General features: G+C 48.2%; 2 protein-coding genes across 2 annotated transcripts in view; one reads left to right on the forward strand and one right to left on the reverse strand.

Moving 5' to 3' along the window:
* Nucleotides 1-788, forward strand: part of IFT140 (intraflagellar transport 140) — a 78,920-nt gene extending 78,132 nt beyond the window's left edge. The window contains exon 29 of the mRNA XM_009649619.2: nucleotides 417-788. Within this exon, the coding sequence (XP_009647914.2) occupies nucleotides 417-620 (204 nt within the window). The 3' untranslated portion in view covers nucleotides 621-788. The remainder of the gene's footprint in view (nucleotides 1-416) is intronic.
* Nucleotide 789: 1 nt separating this feature from the next.
* TELO2 (telomere maintenance 2) lies at nucleotides 790-19,294 on the reverse strand. Its single transcript, XM_035889341.1, has 19 exons — nucleotides 18,781-19,294; nucleotides 18,152-18,220; nucleotides 17,335-17,482; nucleotides 16,846-16,948; nucleotides 15,988-16,056; nucleotides 14,904-15,045; nucleotides 12,982-13,118; nucleotides 12,127-12,215; nucleotides 11,087-11,215; nucleotides 10,386-10,471; nucleotides 10,001-10,092; nucleotides 9,531-9,647; nucleotides 8,500-8,571; nucleotides 7,782-7,952; nucleotides 6,990-7,081; nucleotides 6,114-6,213; nucleotides 5,654-5,718; nucleotides 4,896-5,011; nucleotides 790-2,360 (listed from the first exon to the last, which is right to left on the reverse strand). Exons 1-19 carry the CDS (start codon nucleotides 18,995-18,997, stop codon nucleotides 2,257-2,259), a joined length of 2,118 nt encoding a protein of 705 aa, XP_035745234.1. The 5' UTR covers nucleotides 18,998-19,294; the 3' UTR covers nucleotides 790-2,256.
* Between the last annotated feature and the right edge of the window lie 17 nt (nucleotides 19,295-19,311).

Genomic DNA, 19,311 nt, shown 5'->3' on the forward strand with positions numbered 1-19,311 from the left:
AGGGGCGATGGGACGAGGGGCACCGGCCTCAAGTTGTGCCAGGGCAGGGCGAGGTTGGCCATGGGGAACAATTCCTTCCCCTTGGGGCTGTCAGGGGCTGGAAGGGGCTGCCCAGGGAAGGGGTCGAGTCCCCATCCCGGAGGATATTTAGAAGCTGGGCAGACGAGGTGCTGGTTTAGTGGTGGAGTGGCAGGGTTGGGTTAACGGTTGGACTCAATGATCTTAAGGATCTGCTCCCACCTGAGTGATTCTATGATGCTGTGTTAGCAAAGTCTGTGACTCCTGGCTGAGCGTTAGCACCCTTCAACGCTGGCGAGAGCTCAGCCCCGCGGTAGGGGTGGATGCTTTTCACCATTTTGCTGGGACCCATATAAGCAGTACCCCCCCCCAGCAGTGATCTCTGTGCATTGCTCCAGGCTTACCGCTATCTGGAAGAGATGCAGAAGAGAGTGCCACCCATGACCCTGACCTACTACGTGTCTCAGCAGACCATCGAGGCAGTTCACCAAGGAGCAGGTATTCCTGTAAGCCGCACCCTGGTTCCAGAGCAAACGTGCCACAGCAGTGTGGAGAACAAGGAGGTGGAAGAAGAAGTGGCTGACGAAGCGGAGGACCCCTGACAACTCAGACTTACCACACGCCAAGCGGACTTTAATGCTAGGTCGTTTATTCTGTCCTCAGCAGGGGTCACTTATGAGTCACCACACTGCTGTGGCAAGGCTTTTGGGGTATTACCAAGAAATTTATTTTTCCTGCTTGACTGTACAAGCAGCAGTATTGTAGGCATCTACAGTGTCACATGTAAGTCCTGTAACAAAGCTGGGGTTAGTAGTTTAATAAATTTGAGTGGGGAAAAGCCCAACAAGAACTGCACACTGTAATGTCAGGCCTTTTTCCAAGAACAGGAAAGAGCTGAGTAACGGAGGTGGAAACTTGTGAGGTGACAAAATTTTTAACTACAGCTTTGGCCTGCTAAGGTGCTCACTAACTTGTCTGTCATTCCCCAGGAGTCAGAGCTGCTGCAAACAACCCCTGCCCCATCGGGGTAGGAGCTTGGGTAAAATCAAACCGCTCCCCTACTGCGGAATGAAGGCAGATGTCCCCCAACTCAATGCTTTTGTGTTTAATGCAGCACAGAGTCGTGCAGGCCAGAGCTGACATTTACAACCGTCTGGCCTAAGCCCTGGAGGCACAGAATGGTTGGGGCTGGAAGGCACCTCTGGAGGGCGTCGGGTCCAAGCCCCCCTGCTCAGGCTGGGTCACTTGGAGCCAGTGAAGCTTCTTTTCCAGCCACCACGGTTATGTCAAGCTACTCTGTACTACTCAGATTTTAGGATGTAGATTTCTTCCCTGGCACAAGCAGGACCATGAGCAGAACCTCAACATAAGCAACCAAGGTTTTGCTCGCCTTTACGCCCTGCCCCACAAAGGGGTCACCCTCGTACATTCCACACCACCCAGCCCTTCTGCTCAGAGCGATTTTTTTCCTTTTTCCTGTACTGTGACGCTTCAAAACTTGGGGTGAATGTGAAGTTTTTTAATTGCATGCATTCAGGGAAGAAGGGTGGGAGGAGATTTGAAGGTCAAAGTCTGGACATTAGTTACCCTTCAGTAGAAACTTATTTCTGTACTGTGATCATACAGAAAGGATTCCTGCCTTGTTCCTTCCTAGCCAGAGCATGGCCCTAGCTCAGGCCTTTATGGTTTGCCGCGTTTTCAGACTGTCAGCGTAGCTGTTCAGTCCTTGTGCCTCGCTAGCGGTGTCATTCCTGACACCAGGCCACCCCTCAAACAGCAGACTAACGCCTATCGTGCCCGAGGCTGACTGCTAGAAGGCACGGGAGCCTTTGCTACGGGCATGTCATCGGCTTGGCCCTGGGAGGGATGTGGCCCTCTCCAGCTCTCCTGTTTTTCTGACAAGAAGTCTGCTATGAGATCGTCCCTGTATTTTTAGCAAAGCACTCAAACCTGCCAAGGTTATAAATAGCTGGGGGTGGGGGCTGGGGGTGTGGGGAGGATGGCAGCGCTAGCCTACCTTCCTGCATCTGTACACGCCGTACCGGATAGCAATAGCTCACTAAATTGGCCTCCACTACAAAGTCCAGATGTCAAGTCAGGTTCGCTGGCTTACAGCTCTGCACCCTTCCCCCTTCTTCCTCTTCTCCAGCCAGGTGACTGCTGAAGAGGCCCCAGCAGTGCCTACACGCGTCCAGCTGGCAAGAGTACGAGGTAGAGGTCATTTCTTTTACCCTTCAGTTAGGAAGGGACAGTTTTGAGTTTCTTTTTCAGGTTCTCCATTAGCAGCAAGGTCTGCAAGGCCAGCCTCCTGCAGTCCCCATCGGGATCTTTCTCCACCACATCTGTAAAAGAAGCAGCCACTGTTAGTTGGAAAGTGGGAAAAACTGCCCGTCATGTCCGACTGCTCTGCCGTTCCACTGACCAGCACAAACCACAGCAGCAAACGCGGCTCAGGCGGGGCTGGACATCAGCACTTGCAGGAACTGCATCAGATGGCAAAGCTGTGCAACCCTGATCGTCCTAGGCAGCGTGAGTTTAGCTGAGCCCTGCCTGCCACGAGTGATAACGCTCAGGCCATTTGTGTAGCAGAAACGCTACAGAGCCTCTCTGACCCTGCATCCCATGGGGTACCCTCCCTGCCAGAGTTTATCCTTGTGCCCTTGAGCTACACGTACCCGTTCCACAGCTGCTCTGCTAGCATGAATGCAGGCTGCAGTTAGAAATCCACTTACTCAAAAACCTAAAGTCTCCAGTCTGCCAAAATTCCTGTAATCGACACAAATCTGTGGTCACGCTGCCCCTCAAATGGGGGCTGAGGCAGGCCCCAGGTGTCAAGACACTCTCCAGGAGCTTAGTGTTCTGCCAAACTGGGGGTGCTGTCACACCGTGCAGCGCGTAAGGGAGGGCACGAAGCTGTGCCCAGCAGCTGTTATTGCAGGGGCCCTTCGTGGGCCTGCAAAGTAAAAGCCAGGATGCACGCAGGATGTCTGAGCAGGGGGGCCTGGCCGCGCAGCGCGTCTGTGTAAGGATATCCTGTACGCACAAGTGTGCTCAGAGCCCAGCGCTGTCAGCCCAAATACATGACTCACGCAGATGGAGCAGGGCTATTTATAACCTCAGGGAGAGCTTCACGATGGCGTTGCCATACTCCCGCTACAGAAGGCAAAAGGGGGCGGTTTCCAGACAGATCAGTACACGCTCAAAAGCGGAGAGGCTGATGTTGGCACTGACCATGGACTGTGACCTGCTGCCACTGAAAGGGAGGCATGGGGCACCAGAGCATCAGTCAGGGCCTTACATAAAACAGACTTACCTATGACTTAGCTCTACAGCACTGGCAAGGGGTGGGGAATTCCCTCAAAGACAGCTGCTGAGGACTCAAAGGAACTGTTTCCTAGAAATGTTTAGGTATTCCCTCCCTCCCCCGGGAAAGATCAGGCTACTCAGCAATAGGTCCAGCCTGGCATTAAGGGCAATGACAGACAGGTACACGGTGGATCCCAGCCTCTCTCCCCAGCTGAAGTGTCCCAAAGCGTGACAGTGACAGCATCTTACACCACACTGTGAGCACTTCCTGCCCAGGAACAGTCCCAGTTACGGCCCAAAGGCTGAAGGGCAGGAACAGTCATTCTACCACAGCCATCTGCACAACTGGAGCACGTTTGTGCTTCATGGGTAACATCTTGCAGCCTGCCATTCCTCATTGTGCTGTAGCCATAGCAGGAGAGATGTAGATGCTTTAAGCTGGAACACAAAGAGGTGACTTCTCCTGGCCACTAGGCACGGTGGTAGAAGGTTTGCATGCTACAGCAGATCTAATACATGACACCACGTGCAGATCCTGTCTGGAAGAGTCATGATGCAATGGCAAGTTGCGAGCTCACAACCATGCCTCAGTGACAAAAGGTCTCCAGTGACCTACTTCACCTGCTGGCGCAGCCAGGAGGAGCCCAGTGCCTCCCTGGGATCACCATTTTCCCAGCCCTCTTTCTTACCACACGTAGCAACGGCATAGCTCAAGAAGCTGTTGTGTTTCAGGAAGCAGCTCTAGAAGACCTTTTAAATGGCACTCGAGTCTCATCTGACCAGATGCGGAGATGAGTTGTGTTCTTTAAGAGTTCCGAACAGCTGCTACAACAATAATTTCCCCTTCTCTTCTCTACACACAACCGTGATCTTACCCTGCTGGCATTCCCACCCAGATCGACCATGCAATTTCCATGCAAAAGCACGACCTACACAGAGGTGGCTGTTACACTGCCTACAGGCATGAAAAGATGCTACTGGCTCTGTCGGCCTCATCCTCCCAAAACCAGTTCAATAAAAACAGATATTGTGCAGCCCCTCACGCTGAAAATATAAATACATTTATAATGTTCCTGGGAAGGCTTTACAGTTCAATAAAAACAGATTGTGCAGCCCCTCACGCTGAAAATAAATACATTTATAATGTTCCTGGGAAGGCTTTGCTTGGTCATAGCAGTGTTAACTGCAGAGCCAGGCAGAGGCCTCAGAGCACACCATGTCACAGGAAAAGTAAAGTTTTCGGCCCCATGAGGCAGCTTCACGAGGTGGGTGGTTGGATGCTTAGAGAAAGGGGGCGCATTTTGGAATTCTTTTGGTTGGCCTGTAAGGTGAGGGCAGTCACACTCTGAAACGCCATACACAGCTCTCGGCTTACGCTTTAGCTACCTCAGCAGTGTGTCTGTACAGCACACAGGGTGGGCTGCATTTGCCCTAGACCTACAAGCAAGCAGTAAATAGGCTTCTCATGCAAAGCTTTGGTGCACAACACTGGGACGTTACTGCTACCACCACAATTAAAGAGCTGCTGCACCACTAACCAGATGAACACCAGCGACACCACCACATCTTACCTCCCAGCCAGGACTGAGTCTCCAAAAGCTCGTCGGTCATGTCTTGCAGAAGACGCTCTGAAGGGACGCTGAGAAGCATGGAGGAGATACAGGACAAAAGGCCCTGGCGCACATACCTGTTGGAGAAAGACTGAACTGGTTAGAGCCTGCAGCTTTGTGCTCTACCTTGATTTCCTCACCGCAGGGGTTCTCCAGTTTCAAGTGTTTGTGATGATGAGGCCTTTTTCCATATTCCTACTGATTACGGGTGTAATTTTGCACCAGCCGGCAGAGTGCCCACATACAGAGTCCCTGCCATGCTGTGGTGCCGGGGGGTCTAGCATAATTGAGAGTCCCAGACAAGTCTGAGATCAAAGAGAAATTAGATGGTTGCAGTATTTTGGCTACAAGTCTCAATTTCTTTCCAGGGTTGAATGCTGGAATTGAATCTGAGTTTTCTGAGCTCCCTGAGTAAATGCAGATGAAACTGTCACGTGGATCGTTGATCACTAAATTTGTCGTGCTTGCTCTAGGTAATGACTGCACCCCCACACTAGAAGCACTAGCCAAGCTCACATTGGTCTGACATTAAAGCAATGCCTTTGTTACATATTCCTGCACTACTCGGGCATTAGAACACAAGGCTGGAGGAGAGCGTAGTTAATGCATTAAGTCATTGACAGCCTCGATCAGGTGCTAGGCTTGCCCAAAGACAAACCATGGCTGGAGACTGGCTTGCAACTGATCTTTAAAAATGAAAGCAAACAACTACAACTCACGAGTCAGTGTGGAAACGCAGAGCCCAGACGAACTCCAGCAGCGCCTTTCCCATTGCAGTAACTGCCTGCAAAAGAGGATGACAGGAATACTGAATACCGTCCCATTCATGCCACCCGATAGAACTGGCCCTCCAGACACCCTGTTGTGAAGATCAGGGGTTAACTTTGCTTTACAGATGAGGAAACTTAGGCAGTAATGTGAAACGATGTGCCCAACCTTCCACAGAAGTTGACAGTGTTTGTACCAGAAGCAAAAGGTAGCGCAGGGGTGTCTTGAAGCGCATGTCCCTTTTCTGGCCATTTTTCCCCATCCCTTTTCACTTCTCAGCACGTGCCACTCAAACGCGCTGCCAGGCTAAGTGCCGCAGGCCCCAGAGCACACTGCTGCTTGGGAAGGCGCCCCGAGCTCCTAGGCCAGAACACGCCCCTGCCCTCTGCAAGCTCAGGCAGCCTTTCTTACCACAGTGTTGACAGCCAAGTGCATCAGGATTGCTAAAGTGTGGACCAGTCTTCCAAGGACAAAGTGATCTTCCCCCAGGAGATCAAATGTTGTCAAAGGCCTGCAAGTGCAAGACACACGGTCCTGTAGCAGCGAGAGGGCTGATCAGTGCATCTTTGGAACAGTCAGGGTGGTTACGCAGGGCAAACTGTCCCCTACAACACCCATTACACGGTCATTCCCAATTTAACACAGGCCACAACTGTTTGCTCTCATCTCTGCTCTTACAGCAGATATCATTGTTCTACCGCAGGCTTTACTCAGAAAGACCTGCATGGAAAAGCTAGCACCACTGCCAGACCAGAAACGAGCGCTCAAGACTGGTATTACACGACTCTTGGTTCTCAGGGAATCAATTACTCAGCCGTCCTTAAGCAAGCAAAGACTTAAGTGATTGAGAAGCAACTGCGTCGTGTGTCCTGTAACGCAGGCACAAGGACCAGTCCAGGTGACGGGCCCAAACCTGAGCCAGAGTTAACTTTGATTAAAGACCGCAGTCTTGAGTGCCACGGTTTTGTGTGAACCTCCCAAGGTGGAGGTCAGCCAAGACAACCGCTTTGGTATGGCCAAAATCACCCACCTGTCTACCTGCTGACAGCTTCTTCATGAAGTATCTTCACTTCTGCAGGGCCTTACATACTCCCTCCCAACACGACTCCATAGGGTAAGTCCAAACCCCTCCTCCCTCAGCTTTAGGCATGAGCCAGGCATCAGTGTGGCATCACTGGAGCCCCACACAGCCTCTGGGCTTTAGCCCGCTGCTCTGAGGCACGCAGGACAAGCAGCAAGGTGCACTCTGGCAGCTGCCAGGCCCACAGCCAAGGCGTTCACACTCACCTGTCAAAGTGCTGAATCAACGGGAAAAAGAAGTGCCCAGCAACAGAATTGAACTCATTTGGGCCAGAAGCCATTTCCACTTGAGACTGACCCTGTCCAAGAGAAAAAGAAGTCAGGACACAAGATGCAGCATCCGACTCATCCACTTCATGGACACTGTCAAGACTACAGGTCCTCTGCAGCCATCCCATTGTCAGCCACTGCTTGCTTGCACGCCTGTGGCTTCTAGTTGCCAGACTGGATGGCTCGCTTCCCACTTCAGATCCTCTCACACATCTAAGTGTTTCATTGCAATGTACCTCAGCACTGCTGGGTTGTGTGTAAGAAACAAAAACATGCATGGGGTAAAGGAGTTTTGGAAAGCAAATTCCCGAGGATGAACCACAGGGGAATTCTGGGAACTAGGAAACTGGCATCAGTTTATCTCCCTGAAAAATAGGAAGGCTGAGATAGTCCAGTCCAGAGGCAGCTAGCCTGGGCTCCACGAGGTGCAGTCACAGCTCCCTGCAGCGGCCAGACAAGCTCAGAACAGCACCAACTATCCCTCGATGCAAGGCAAGAGTTCAAGGTTTATTTTCCTCTCCCTGCTGGGAGAGAACTACAGGAGCTGGTACTCTGCACCAAAAGGCTCAGCCAGATATTAAGATAAATTTATATTTGGAGTTACACATTCTTTCCTTTGGATTGGGCCCAATTTCACAGGTATTTTGCTCTTTCCGGACAGAACTACAGCAAATCCTAGTGTCCAAATAGGGTACATCTGACATTAGTTTGTTTCTGCCCTGGCCTCACCGTAGCAAATCTCCGAGTCTTGCTTTTGATCCTCTCATCAACAATTCTTCTCCAGTCCTTAGAGCTGTCACTCCCAGGAAGGAGCTGGATACGAGGGTTTGGGGCACCAGAATGCTTGGTCTTCCCATGGGATTTGGGATAGGACAGTTCCTGAGCTGCCAAAACCAATACCTAGATGAAAAAGAGGGAGGTTCTGTTGAAAAGGGCTAATCCCTGTGCTAGGTAACAACAACAGAGTTACCCGCACCCAAACCAATAGGACCAGCGAGGCAGAAAGGCACAACAGGTTTAGAATGAAGAACTGACCCCAACCAACCAGCTGGCACTGGGGGACTGACCAAGCGCTTGGTCGCTCAGCCCTGAAACAGAACAGTGGCTCCTTCTTCAGTCAGTGAAACGATGTAGGAGGAGTCACAGGCAGATTGCTGTCCTTCAGATGGTGAAAATACAACAGGCTGGTGACTGTTAGGAAGCAGTGGCTTCTCCTAGGCAAATGGCCATCACGTGTTTGCGTTCTGTGGGGAAGGATCGCTGTGTAATTGGAGTGTAGCAGGGTCACAAACGAGGGGAATGCCCGGCACAAAGGCTAACACAAGAGATTCCCACGCCTCTGCCTCCTCCTACGAGGAATGAGGGGTAAGCCCACTACATCTCAGGGAAATAGCACTGGGGCAACAAAGACACAAGGGAAGTGGGAACTGAAGAGAAGAGCACTCACATCAAGAATGTCCATGCGCTGACGAAGACTGTAGTTCAGAGAGTAGAACTGGGAGGTCAAGTACTTCGCTACCTGTACAGAAAAATCAAGACACAGTGAACACAAACCCAGGCTGGACACAGCCTTCCCACTAATTTCTAGAAGCACTCAATTTCAGGGGAAGTCCTGCTTCCTGTCAGTTAACAACAAGCCTCCAAGAGAAGGGAAGAGACACGCTGTGCAAACAGGGGCAATTCAGACACTTCCACTTCTAGATTCTCCCAAAGGAAGTGAATGACAAACGTGACTTTGCCATTCTTCGCTCCCTTCTGCACAGAGGTACCCAAACTGCCATGGCAGCTTTGGCACTTTGAAGGAGACCTTGCTGCGGCCTTTCAATACTTAAAGGGGGCTTATAAGAACAATGGAGAGAGACTTTTTACCAGGGCCTGTACTGATAGGACAAGGCATATAGGTTTTAAACTGACAGAGGACAGATCTAGATTGGACATAAGGAAGGAATTCTTTACTCTGGGTGGTGAGACACTGGAACAGGTTGCCCAGCGAAGTTGTGGATGGCCCATGATAGGAGGTGTTCAAGGTCAGGTTGGACAGGGCTTTGAGCAACCTCATCCAGGGCAAGATGTCGTTGCCCACGGCAGGGAGAGGTGGAAGTAGATGATCTTTAAAGGTCCCCAGTCAAGTCTTCTTCTAGAGAAGCCCTTCGTGCCTCAGTTTCCCTCTATGTGAAACAATCTTCCCTTCAATGCAACAAGTCCATATCTAATTTGCCTTGTCATACTCATGCTAACAGCCTCCAAACAGATCCTCCAGCCCGTTACAGCTCTGACAGTTTTCTCTTTCCTGCTGTTTCAGCCATCCATTGCAGATTCTTCAGTGCACAGGCCATCTCTGCGTAAATGCGGTCAGACATGAACTAGCTGTTCTGCCACACTGGGATAGCTGTTTCTATCAAGCTAGAAGAGGCTTCAGCTGCCTACATTTTTGCCTGTGCCTCAGCTGGAAAAAGGAAAGCAGAAAGAGAGACTCACCGGTATCGGATCTGTGGTTAGAACAGCTACTTGAGCTCTCTGACGGAGCTCCACAAAGCCTTCAATACAGGTCTTCTCCTCCAGATGCAGCAATATCTTTGCCAGCTCCACACTAACCTGCTCAAAATATGAAAAAAGGAATCAAATCCCTGTAGGTGTTTTCTTCCTTACAGGATTTACACACTGTTTCTAATGTTTAAGCAAAGGGTATGGAATATAAGCAAATTGTCCACTACGTAGCGGGGAGAGAAAATGCATTAAGCTAAATGCCATCAGGACAGATTTCTCAAAACACTGAGCAAACTCCAAAGCAACTATTTCTTTCTATGACCCTTCCCAAGCTGAAAAGTTTAACTTCAGGTACACGTTAGGCTGGCCTGCGGCTCCGTCAGCATGCTTTGTCTCCTCACGAGGGCAAAGGGATAATCCTGTATTACAGCCCACTGGTAACTTAGCTCATGCTACTTCACCTCTCTTGTGGCTGCTGGATTCTTTCGAACCAAGCTCTCAAGAGCCTTGATCGTAGCTTCCCATTTGTCCACGTCTTCAGATCCTGTCAGGACTGAAGGTAATCAACAGACAAAAAAAGCTATTAACAGAACGATTGCACTTGGGTATATACCCCCAACTTTCTTCTGCCAAGTTTGTCTCATTACAGGCAGATGCGCTGACCCAGCGCGTGACCGGCATTATGAACTGAATTGAAATTGCTCAGAAAGTACAGTTCAACACTTGAGCCCAGATTACTGAAATCCTACAGTTTCTTCAAATTAGCTCAGAAAAAAAGAAACCTACACAGAGGATCGCTCTCCCCAAACCAGTAAGAAACAGATAAAGACTCAGACCAAAATCTACCTTCAATACAGTCTCGGATATACACAGGAGCCTTAGTCTTTAGTTCTTTATCCTCTGACATGTCATAGGGGATGAGGTCATCATCACTGTAAAAGAAATAAAGGCAGGAGTTAGCCTATGAGATATAGACATTCTTCCAGCTATCCCCACAAAAAGGGAAGAACCGGCACATACGCTGTCGTAACACAGCACTCTGGCATCACCCAGCAGCGCTGCTGAAGCCTGGCCTGACGGGGGTCCTTAGCAAGTTCTGTGAATTACTCTGGAGCTCAGTGAGAGGGCAGTTCTGTGACCAGAGCTGGAACTGATCGCCCGGTCAAGTGCAGGAGGGAGTCAGGGGACCCAAAGACTAGAAGCTGATCCTTGAGATTTCTTTATGTATTGCTGAAGTGACAGAATAAAGCAGGCCCACTATTAAAATGGGAAGATATATCCATAATTCCAGGAAACACGTGTCTTAGTCAAATGGAATAAATACAATGGTTGTACACGAAGTGGGCTTTGCTGAAATTACTGACTAATATACTTGCATGCAATTTCCTACACGAAGTTCTACTCTGCTACATACCACTCAGCTGAACAAGGTCAGAAAGCACAAGATTTGCCAAGAAACCCAGCTACTGATAGCGCCCTTCTCCCCACGTCTGCTCTTAAGAACCTGTTGTTTGTTTTCCATTTCCTATCAGTTTCTGGCCCCATACCTGTCAAGCTCAGCATCCGACTCCTCATCTGGCGTCGCAGGGGCTGCTGTATGGGATTTCTTGTTACTCTCCAATACTGATGGCAACCACCAACCCTTGCTGCCTAAACAGAATGGCAGATAATTTCTGCTGCAGCCTCCCACCTAGCTTGGCCGACACAAGGAACTAAGTCCTGGGAAGGAGCACGGGGTGAGGGGAGAAGAGAACAGAAGAGCAATGGATAACAAAAATTAAGCTAGCTCATTTGCTGCGTTCCCCCTGCACTAGCTTGTACCTAGGACCGCTAAGGAAAGACTCATCTGTGGTAAGTGGATCACACTGGCCCGCACCATATTTGAAGCTGTGAATGAAGCTGAACAAATGGTGAAGAAACATCTTTCACCATTGCTAGTGGGATGAATACAACGATGAGGAAATTTTTTTCTGTCTCTCTACCTACTTCTGTGGACTCTGGCATTGTCCTTTCACCTCTCTGCTTCTCAAATGCTGTCTCAAACAGTGGTCTATGCTGATTATGCCCCTAAAACGGGAGCAATAAATTGTCTGTATTTCACTGGAGTGCTGGACAGCTTCATTGCTAATAAAATGAAGTGCTCTGTTCATCATCTGATAAAATTCAAGTGCTTCAAAAAGGCTCAGCAGATGCCTTGGCAGTTAAGAGCACCAAAGAACCACTCTTTAGACTGACAAGATATACTAGATTTTTGTCACGGGCAAACGGGCTGGGAGCACATGGCCCAAATGCCAGATTTCCCAGACGCAAAGAGAAAGGCCCATTTGATTCTACCCAGGGGCACATAAGACCCCTAGAAACTGCAGCATGGTTTCATCACATGCAGCTATCAAACAAGCAATTTCAATACATGCTACCATCTGAAGTATGAATTTAACATAACTCACTGCGCTGTAAGAATAAGGTGCGTTATCATGCTTAATACGTAAGATATCTTGAACAGCATATACAGTTCTGGCGCGTAACTCAAAAAGGTACGAAGAAGGGCAAAAAGATGGCATGGAGATGAACATTAGCAACATCTTACTCATCATCTAGACGGCCGGGGACAGCACAGAATGATGGAGTCTGCACCAGAAGGGACTTCAATTCTCTTGCTTCGTCATCTTCTTCGTACTAGACATTCAGAGTAACTGTTATTGCACTCTATTTGATTGCAAATATCCCCAGCATTCAACGTCTGACCCTTCTGCTGTCTGCATCACAAGCAGACAGACCCACACAACCCCCCCGTTTCAGTCGCTGTGCTGCGAGCAGTGATGTATTTATGCTGTACCTGTATCTGTATCTGTGCCACATGTAATCTCTGCCCCTACATTAACAGTAGTACCTGACCAGACCTTGCCTGAATGTTATTTACAATCTTTAGAACATTTAATAGATGGCAATACAACATGAGGGATGATGCAGGGTTTTAAATAATTAATGTGATTTAATCACATAATTCTTATAAACTCCACTGAAAATAGCAGAGCATATATCTTCATGTCAGCCTTGAAAATCTCAGCTCAGAACAGATCTCCCCACCTTGTCAGAGACTGAATGTTCACCACTGGTTTAGGTTTGAAGTTTCCTCTCAAATTCCATGGGTCAGATTCCGATTCCCTCATGCAATGCAATAATCCTCTAGCAGTCCTTTATTATCATCAGTTTACCCGAACTTTGTCACCTCATTACATTCTTACAGTCATTCTCAGCCACCTGGCTATTTTCTACACAATTGGTTTTTGTAAAGATACCTTCTCTTTTTGGAAATGTTGCTGCCTCTCCTTATTTCCAGATAAGCATCATAACTTGCTATAATGCCCTGGATCATCTGTTTTAAAGCTTTTATTTCCTCTAAGCCCTGCACACCAGACGTACATTTCATTAAAACCTTCACCTGAAACTTCAGGACAGGCCCATCAGTGTTTATTTTTGAACTGATGCTCTCTGCCACAATCATTCCCAGACGCCGTACTTGTGGCAGATTGCTGTCCAAGTGGCATTTCACGCCCTCCATCATGCTTGTGAGAAGCTCTGAAAAAAAGCAAACAATGCATGAAACAATGACAGAAACAAACATCCACCTTTATGCCAGTTCCCCGAGAGGGCATCTGTAGTCAGTCACCACCCAGTAATGGATGCCCATGCAACTGTGACTTCTTTCTGCAATGGCAGTATTGCCCTTCAACACCAATATAACAAACCCACGCTTTCTCATGGGGTATAAAGTCAACAAAACATTACAATGTATTCTAAATTTGGAATATTTTGGTTTTCACTGAAACAAAAAAGGATGGTAAGTCAAGTCAATATTTACCTCGCTTTTAGAGTGCTTCAAAGCCACTTAAGTGAAATGCCACGTTTTGAGGAAGCTACAAATTCTGACCAGTACAACCATCATGGAGGGAGAAATTTCCCTCACCACCTAGGCACGTTGGAACAGGCAGAAAACATCAGTACTTCTCAGCCCAGAGAACAACGGTTGCCTCCTGTCCCGGTTTCGGCTGGGACAGAGTCAGTTTTCTCCCTCGGAGCGGGCATGGTGCTGTGGTTTGGATTCAGGATGAGAAGAATGTTGGTGTAACACTGGTGGTTTAGTTGTTGCTTACACCAGGCAAGGACCTTTCAGCTCCCCCTGCTCTGCCAGGGGCACAGGGAGCTGGGAGGGGGCACGGCCAGGACAGCCGACCCCAGCTGAGCCCAGGGCTATCCCACACCGTATGATGTCATGCCCAGTATATACTGGGGGGAGTTGGCTGGGGGCCAGTGATTGCTGCTTGGGGACGGGCTGGGCATCAGTCAGCAGGTGACGAGCAACTGCACTGTGCATCACTTGGTTTGTATATCCTTTTATCATTATTGTTATTTTCTCTTCCTTTGCTGACCCATTAAACTGTCTTTATCACAACCCATGGGTTTTCCTTCCCCCCCTGCCCCTCGATTCTCTCCCCCATCCCACTGGGGGTGGGGAGGAGGGTGAGCAAGTGGCTGTGTGGTACTCAGTTGCTGACTGGGCTTAAGCCATGACACCAGCTTTACCAGGCAGGCTTACTGCTGTTGGACTCGACCTTCAACTCAGAAAAGCTCACCTTTGCAAACAGCTGTCAGATAAAAATCAGATTATAAAACCACAGTACTGTTGGTAAATAACAGGTCACTTATTCACCTGAAGCAGAATTAATTCTAGAATGAAACAGATGAACAGGTCTTGTAAGTCAACCTTCTCACCCCCCAAAAGCCACACACAGAGACACTGGACTGACATTTGTTTTATCGCAACAGGAACAGAAATTTCAGAGCAGAACCCCGATGTGCTACGCGCTGTATGAATACAGGATAGGAGGCCCTTGCTGGTAACTCACTACCCCTATTCACCTCACACAGAGGGGAACAGAATGACACAGAGGAATGCACAGCCAGTCTAACCAAACAGCTTTTTACCCTTTGTGTACTTTCCTCTGCCCCCTTTGAAGCCTTACTTATGCTCCAACAGCAAGCCTAGAAATTGCAGATCACACCATTCCTCTAACCAGTCCCAGAGTCAATCCCCATTTTCCTGCAACAAAACTTAAGGGTTCAGGTAAGAATGCTAGTTCAAAGATATGGTTCTCCAATTTTATAATTTAAATCTATGCACCTGGAATTATAACATATCAGGAAAAAAAAAAAAAAAAAAAAAAGGTTCCAGGAAGCTACCCTGTTTGCCAAGATGAAGATGGACCAATTTTGTTTACCCATAGATCAAAACAAGATGTTTTTCTGCTCGCAGTCAGACCTTCCATTAAACAAACCTGACCCCTGCTTCTCCCACTGTCTCACCTTGTCTGCAGCTCTCGATTTCAGGCTCCTTCAGGTGGGAGAGGCAGATAAGGATGGCCTTGCTAATATACTGCTGCTGCTCTGGCGGCGAGTGTTTCACAGCACTGCTGCTGCCCCAGGTCTCCAAGAGTTCTTGCAGCACCTGCATCAGAGAACTCAAGCTGGCCTGAAATGGATCTTTCCTACACACAAGTAATCTCCTTTTTGAAGCACATTTCAAAAACGTGCTTTCATGCAGGACACTGTATATTCCAATGGCCCTTTGGTCTTCACACTTCCCAGCAACTTTACATTCCCCACAAACGGAGCTAACTTTGTACTTCAGGGCCCTTAAATGTACTGTGTTTGACCAACTGAGAGCTCCACACTACCTCTGTTTAATACGTTGTTGAATATAATGGGTTTTTTTCATTTTAAAGTGATAAATATTATATGCAGAGCAACATGTATTACTATCAAAAACCAGCATGATATTACATGGTTTTATATGGTTTTAGTCCAATCTTGCATAGCTGCCAGTACTTCCAGATAGTTAGAATAATAGAACATGTAACTGGTGAAAAAAAAATAATTTTTTGGCAAAATGGTAGAGATTTCCAGAGATACAAATTTCCTAGAAGTTTCATCATACTGCTGACTTGGAGAGGGAAAATATCTGCATCCCCACTGAGGAAAAGGTAAATGAAAGAGATTGCGAAGCATCACCCATTTGGTACACAGAAAGCTCTAAGACAACTTCATCGCTTGCTGCCATCTGCCCTGCCACACGAACAGGGGATGACAGAGGAAGCCAAGAAGGATGGAGGACACGGGACATCTGTCGAAGTCCAAGCTTCATTAGTTTTGCTACTTGGAAGACAATTTACCAATTAAATATGAAAAACTAATGCCAGCAGTGCAGGAAGTCTTTGATTTGTACATCACTATTTACTTGTGATATGGTAGGGCTTCCCTCACTCTTGTCAACAGTAACAAAAGTGTCTTAAAGAAGTACCAAAACTGCACACCCCACAGACACAGACACACACACACAGAGTAGCATTTCTTCATCAGACACCTCACCAACAATGTCACTTAACCTTACTTTGATCAATAAGGCACGCCGAAGGCTGTCCAGGGCCAGGTAGCCAAGGAGGTTCTGCAGCACTGCAGTCTGCAACAAAAAGCACACGTCTTGCGTCAGCTGGGCACAAAGCTCTCATCCAGCAATGACAAGCGTGTATTTTTACTATGTTAAACTTTCATTCTGAGGGTCTGACAATGTTCAGAGACAGAAAAGTAAGCAAATTTTAAAAAACAACCCCCCCACACATGCACTTGCTCATGAAATACATGGAAAAACAGGACAGGAATACAGCACAGTATTTTTACCATCAAAACCAGATCAGCACAGTCCCAGGCAACCATGGAATACAGAAAGTCTAGAGAGCATCTCTCACAACATCACAGGCCACAGAACACTCCCTAACACCTTGTGACAAACTTAGGTGCACAGGGAAAAACAAACAAACCAGTCCTCATCTCATCTCTTCAATCTGATTCTTATCCCTGAGGGTGGGTCATAGCTCCTCCAATCTCTTCTTTCAGATTCTAAATTAACTAGATGTCTCCAGCTCCTGAGAACACTAAAATTACATGCAAACAAGCATTTGGTTCCAGAAAAAGAGTACAGTAATTCTGTTAATTGCCATTGACCCTGGGAGAGCACATGAATCCCATGATTTCAGAGCAAGCGTTTACCACTCCCTCTTCATTATGTTCAGCTGAGGGGATGTAAGTAAACGGCTGCACAGCTCAGGTACATGTGGAGAGGCCGAGGGCTAATTTCAGAATGAAGAGTTAAATCTTACGGAAGACAACCTGGAACTCAACTAAAAAAACCCACACTGGCACTTGGGAAAAACAGGCATTACTGCACCGCTGTTCAGCGCAGATTCCTTACCGTGTGGCAATACTGCAAGAGCAGCACCTTCTGAGTCACCACAAACTGAGCTTTCTTGTTTTTCACTACCAGGTTCCCCAGCAACCTCGACAAGGTATCTGCCCTAGCAAGACAGGTCAAGAGCAAAACATTAGGAATCCACGTAATTACTGTCATGCTGCTACTAATCATAGGAAATTCTGTGAGCAGCCACTTGCAAGAAAGCGTCTAAAACACCTCTGAACTTTACGAGTGAGTCAGTAACTGCAAAGAATGTTTTTCCCTTACTTTTTCACTGCATGTCATGATGCAGCTCCTTAAGAAATGGTGCAGGTTCCACCCGAGAGGGAAGAATCAACTACTTTACCCCTAGAGTCTCTCAGGAAATAGCACTGCAAGAAGCCGCCTACACACACACACAATCAGCACCTTTCAGAAACTGATTCTGCAAGTATTTGTGAAAAAATCCCAGCCTTTGCTCCGGATCAGGGAGGAAAGCAGAGTTCTCACCCGGGTGCGCTCTGCACAAAACCAAGGACCACTGCTTCCATCCAGCGGTCTGGCACGCATTCAACCAATCGCCAGCATATTCTTTGCCAGATGCAGTCTGACTTGGTGAGGTCTGTTAGGCGGGGTACCAAAACGCTCAGAATTTCCTCTGAAGTGGAAGAGAAAGCAGGTCAATACACCAGACGGACAGAACCGGTACTCAAGGTCAGCCTGCAAATTTCAAAATCCTTACAAGCTGAAGAAACACAATGCACAGTTTGCAGTTCTAAATTGTTCCTGTGGTAAGAACTACCCTAAGCAGCCCCAGGAACTTGCAAGTATTCCTCATCACAGTAAACAGCTAGAAAATCTTTCCTCTTCCTTCCCAGCCCTGTTAACTACTTGTGCATTCAGCGGCTTCAAAGTCCTAAGCAAAGCCAGACTGAAGGCTACTCACACGAGGGCTGTTACATACGGGCAGTGATTTACGCTGGTACTTAGGAGGCACTTTCAGACCACTGGATGAAAAGCACGACAAGAGCGTTTAATAGATGTGCCGCGAAGGGCAGGATGAGAAGGCTAATAACCTCATCAATTTTTGAGGGAACAGATCACATTCACGCAGGCTGACAAAAGCACCAGCATCTTATCAGATATGTAGTTGAGCAGCCCCGGAAAGCAGAGAACAGCGTGCACGGTCCAACTAACAAAGCCCCTAAAGTATTAACTGGTCAGTCTCCCCACTCCCTCTGTTGACTGTCATCATAGCCACCCGGCCGTACTAAATACAGTAAAACAGACTTTCCCCCTCCCCAAAATAGTATTGTAAACTACTCACTCTGTCTCCCATGGACGCATACCTTCCCCAGGACATGAGAAACGAAAGAGATTGAGCAGTCCAAGCCACCTGGGATAAAACAGGCACAAGCTTAACAAGAGCATCACCAGCATCCTCCAAACAACCTTCAGGAGGTGCACACACTTCTACAAGCACTGAAGCCTGAAAACACAGATTAACTCTTTCTCTTCAAGCATCATCTCTTCCTCCCTCCACCACATGCATTCAGGCACAAACGCACCCAGTGTTATTTACACACAGTGAGAGTCAGAAGACTGAAGTAGCTTTTCAGTCCCACTTTGACGCAACGGTAGCGAAGCCACTGGCTCATTCAGTGCTGTTTAAATCTCTCATACAATTACTTCAGCACAGGCCAAGTGACCACAGTTAAGCTTTGGCAACAGATGACACTACTTAACAGCCTTTAGTGGGATTCTAAAAGGCCTCAGCCATCTTCCTCATTCCTGGTATCTTAATGCTTTTAAGAACAAAGAACTTCAGACTGAAGGACGGAGCGTGAGGCTCTGCAAAACCCGTTACTGTATGTCAAGCCCCAGCCAAAGGGGGCCACGCACAAAACACTTCTTCAGAAAAGCCATCTCGACAGCACAGTCCTCCTGCAGTCTTACCTCTTAGAGAATCGGAGATCTTCTGCAACACCTGGATAACTGCGCCACCCAGCAGAGGATAGTAGTTCTGTGGGAAGAACACTGGCGGGTTTCTCCCCTGGAGTTTATTGCTCACATGATCAGGCAAACACACGATCTTGTTGAGCAGGGCCTCCTGCAGCTCAGCAGAGCCAGCCTGTGCCTGCTGCTGGCAGACCTCCCACATCAGGGCTGACATCCGTCCCTCCTGCAGGAACTGTGCCAGCGCCTCGGCGACCTCCCCGGGATGAAAGCTGGGGCTGCAGGAAAGCCAGGGGAGTAAGTCCCTGCCCCTTCTAACTGGTGAGGATGTGCATGCTATTGGTTTTCTGTTCTGGTCTCACCCCTACACCACCTCTGCTCGATCACACAGAAGTTTAATCAAAGTAAAATCAAAATCAAAGCCATTTTAACCTCTGTATCCCTACAGTTTCCTCTGTTCATGGCGTTTCGGGATATTCAATGGGCATAACCCGAGGCGGTTTCGTGACCTCTGCGAGAAACACCAGCGCT

Source organism: Egretta garzetta, unplaced genomic scaffold (assembly GCF_000687185.1).
Source record: "Egretta garzetta isolate BGI_Z169 unplaced genomic scaffold, ASM68718v1 scaffold452, whole genome shotgun sequence".
Lineage (NCBI taxonomy): Eukaryota > Metazoa > Chordata > Aves > Pelecaniformes > Ardeidae > Egretta > Egretta garzetta.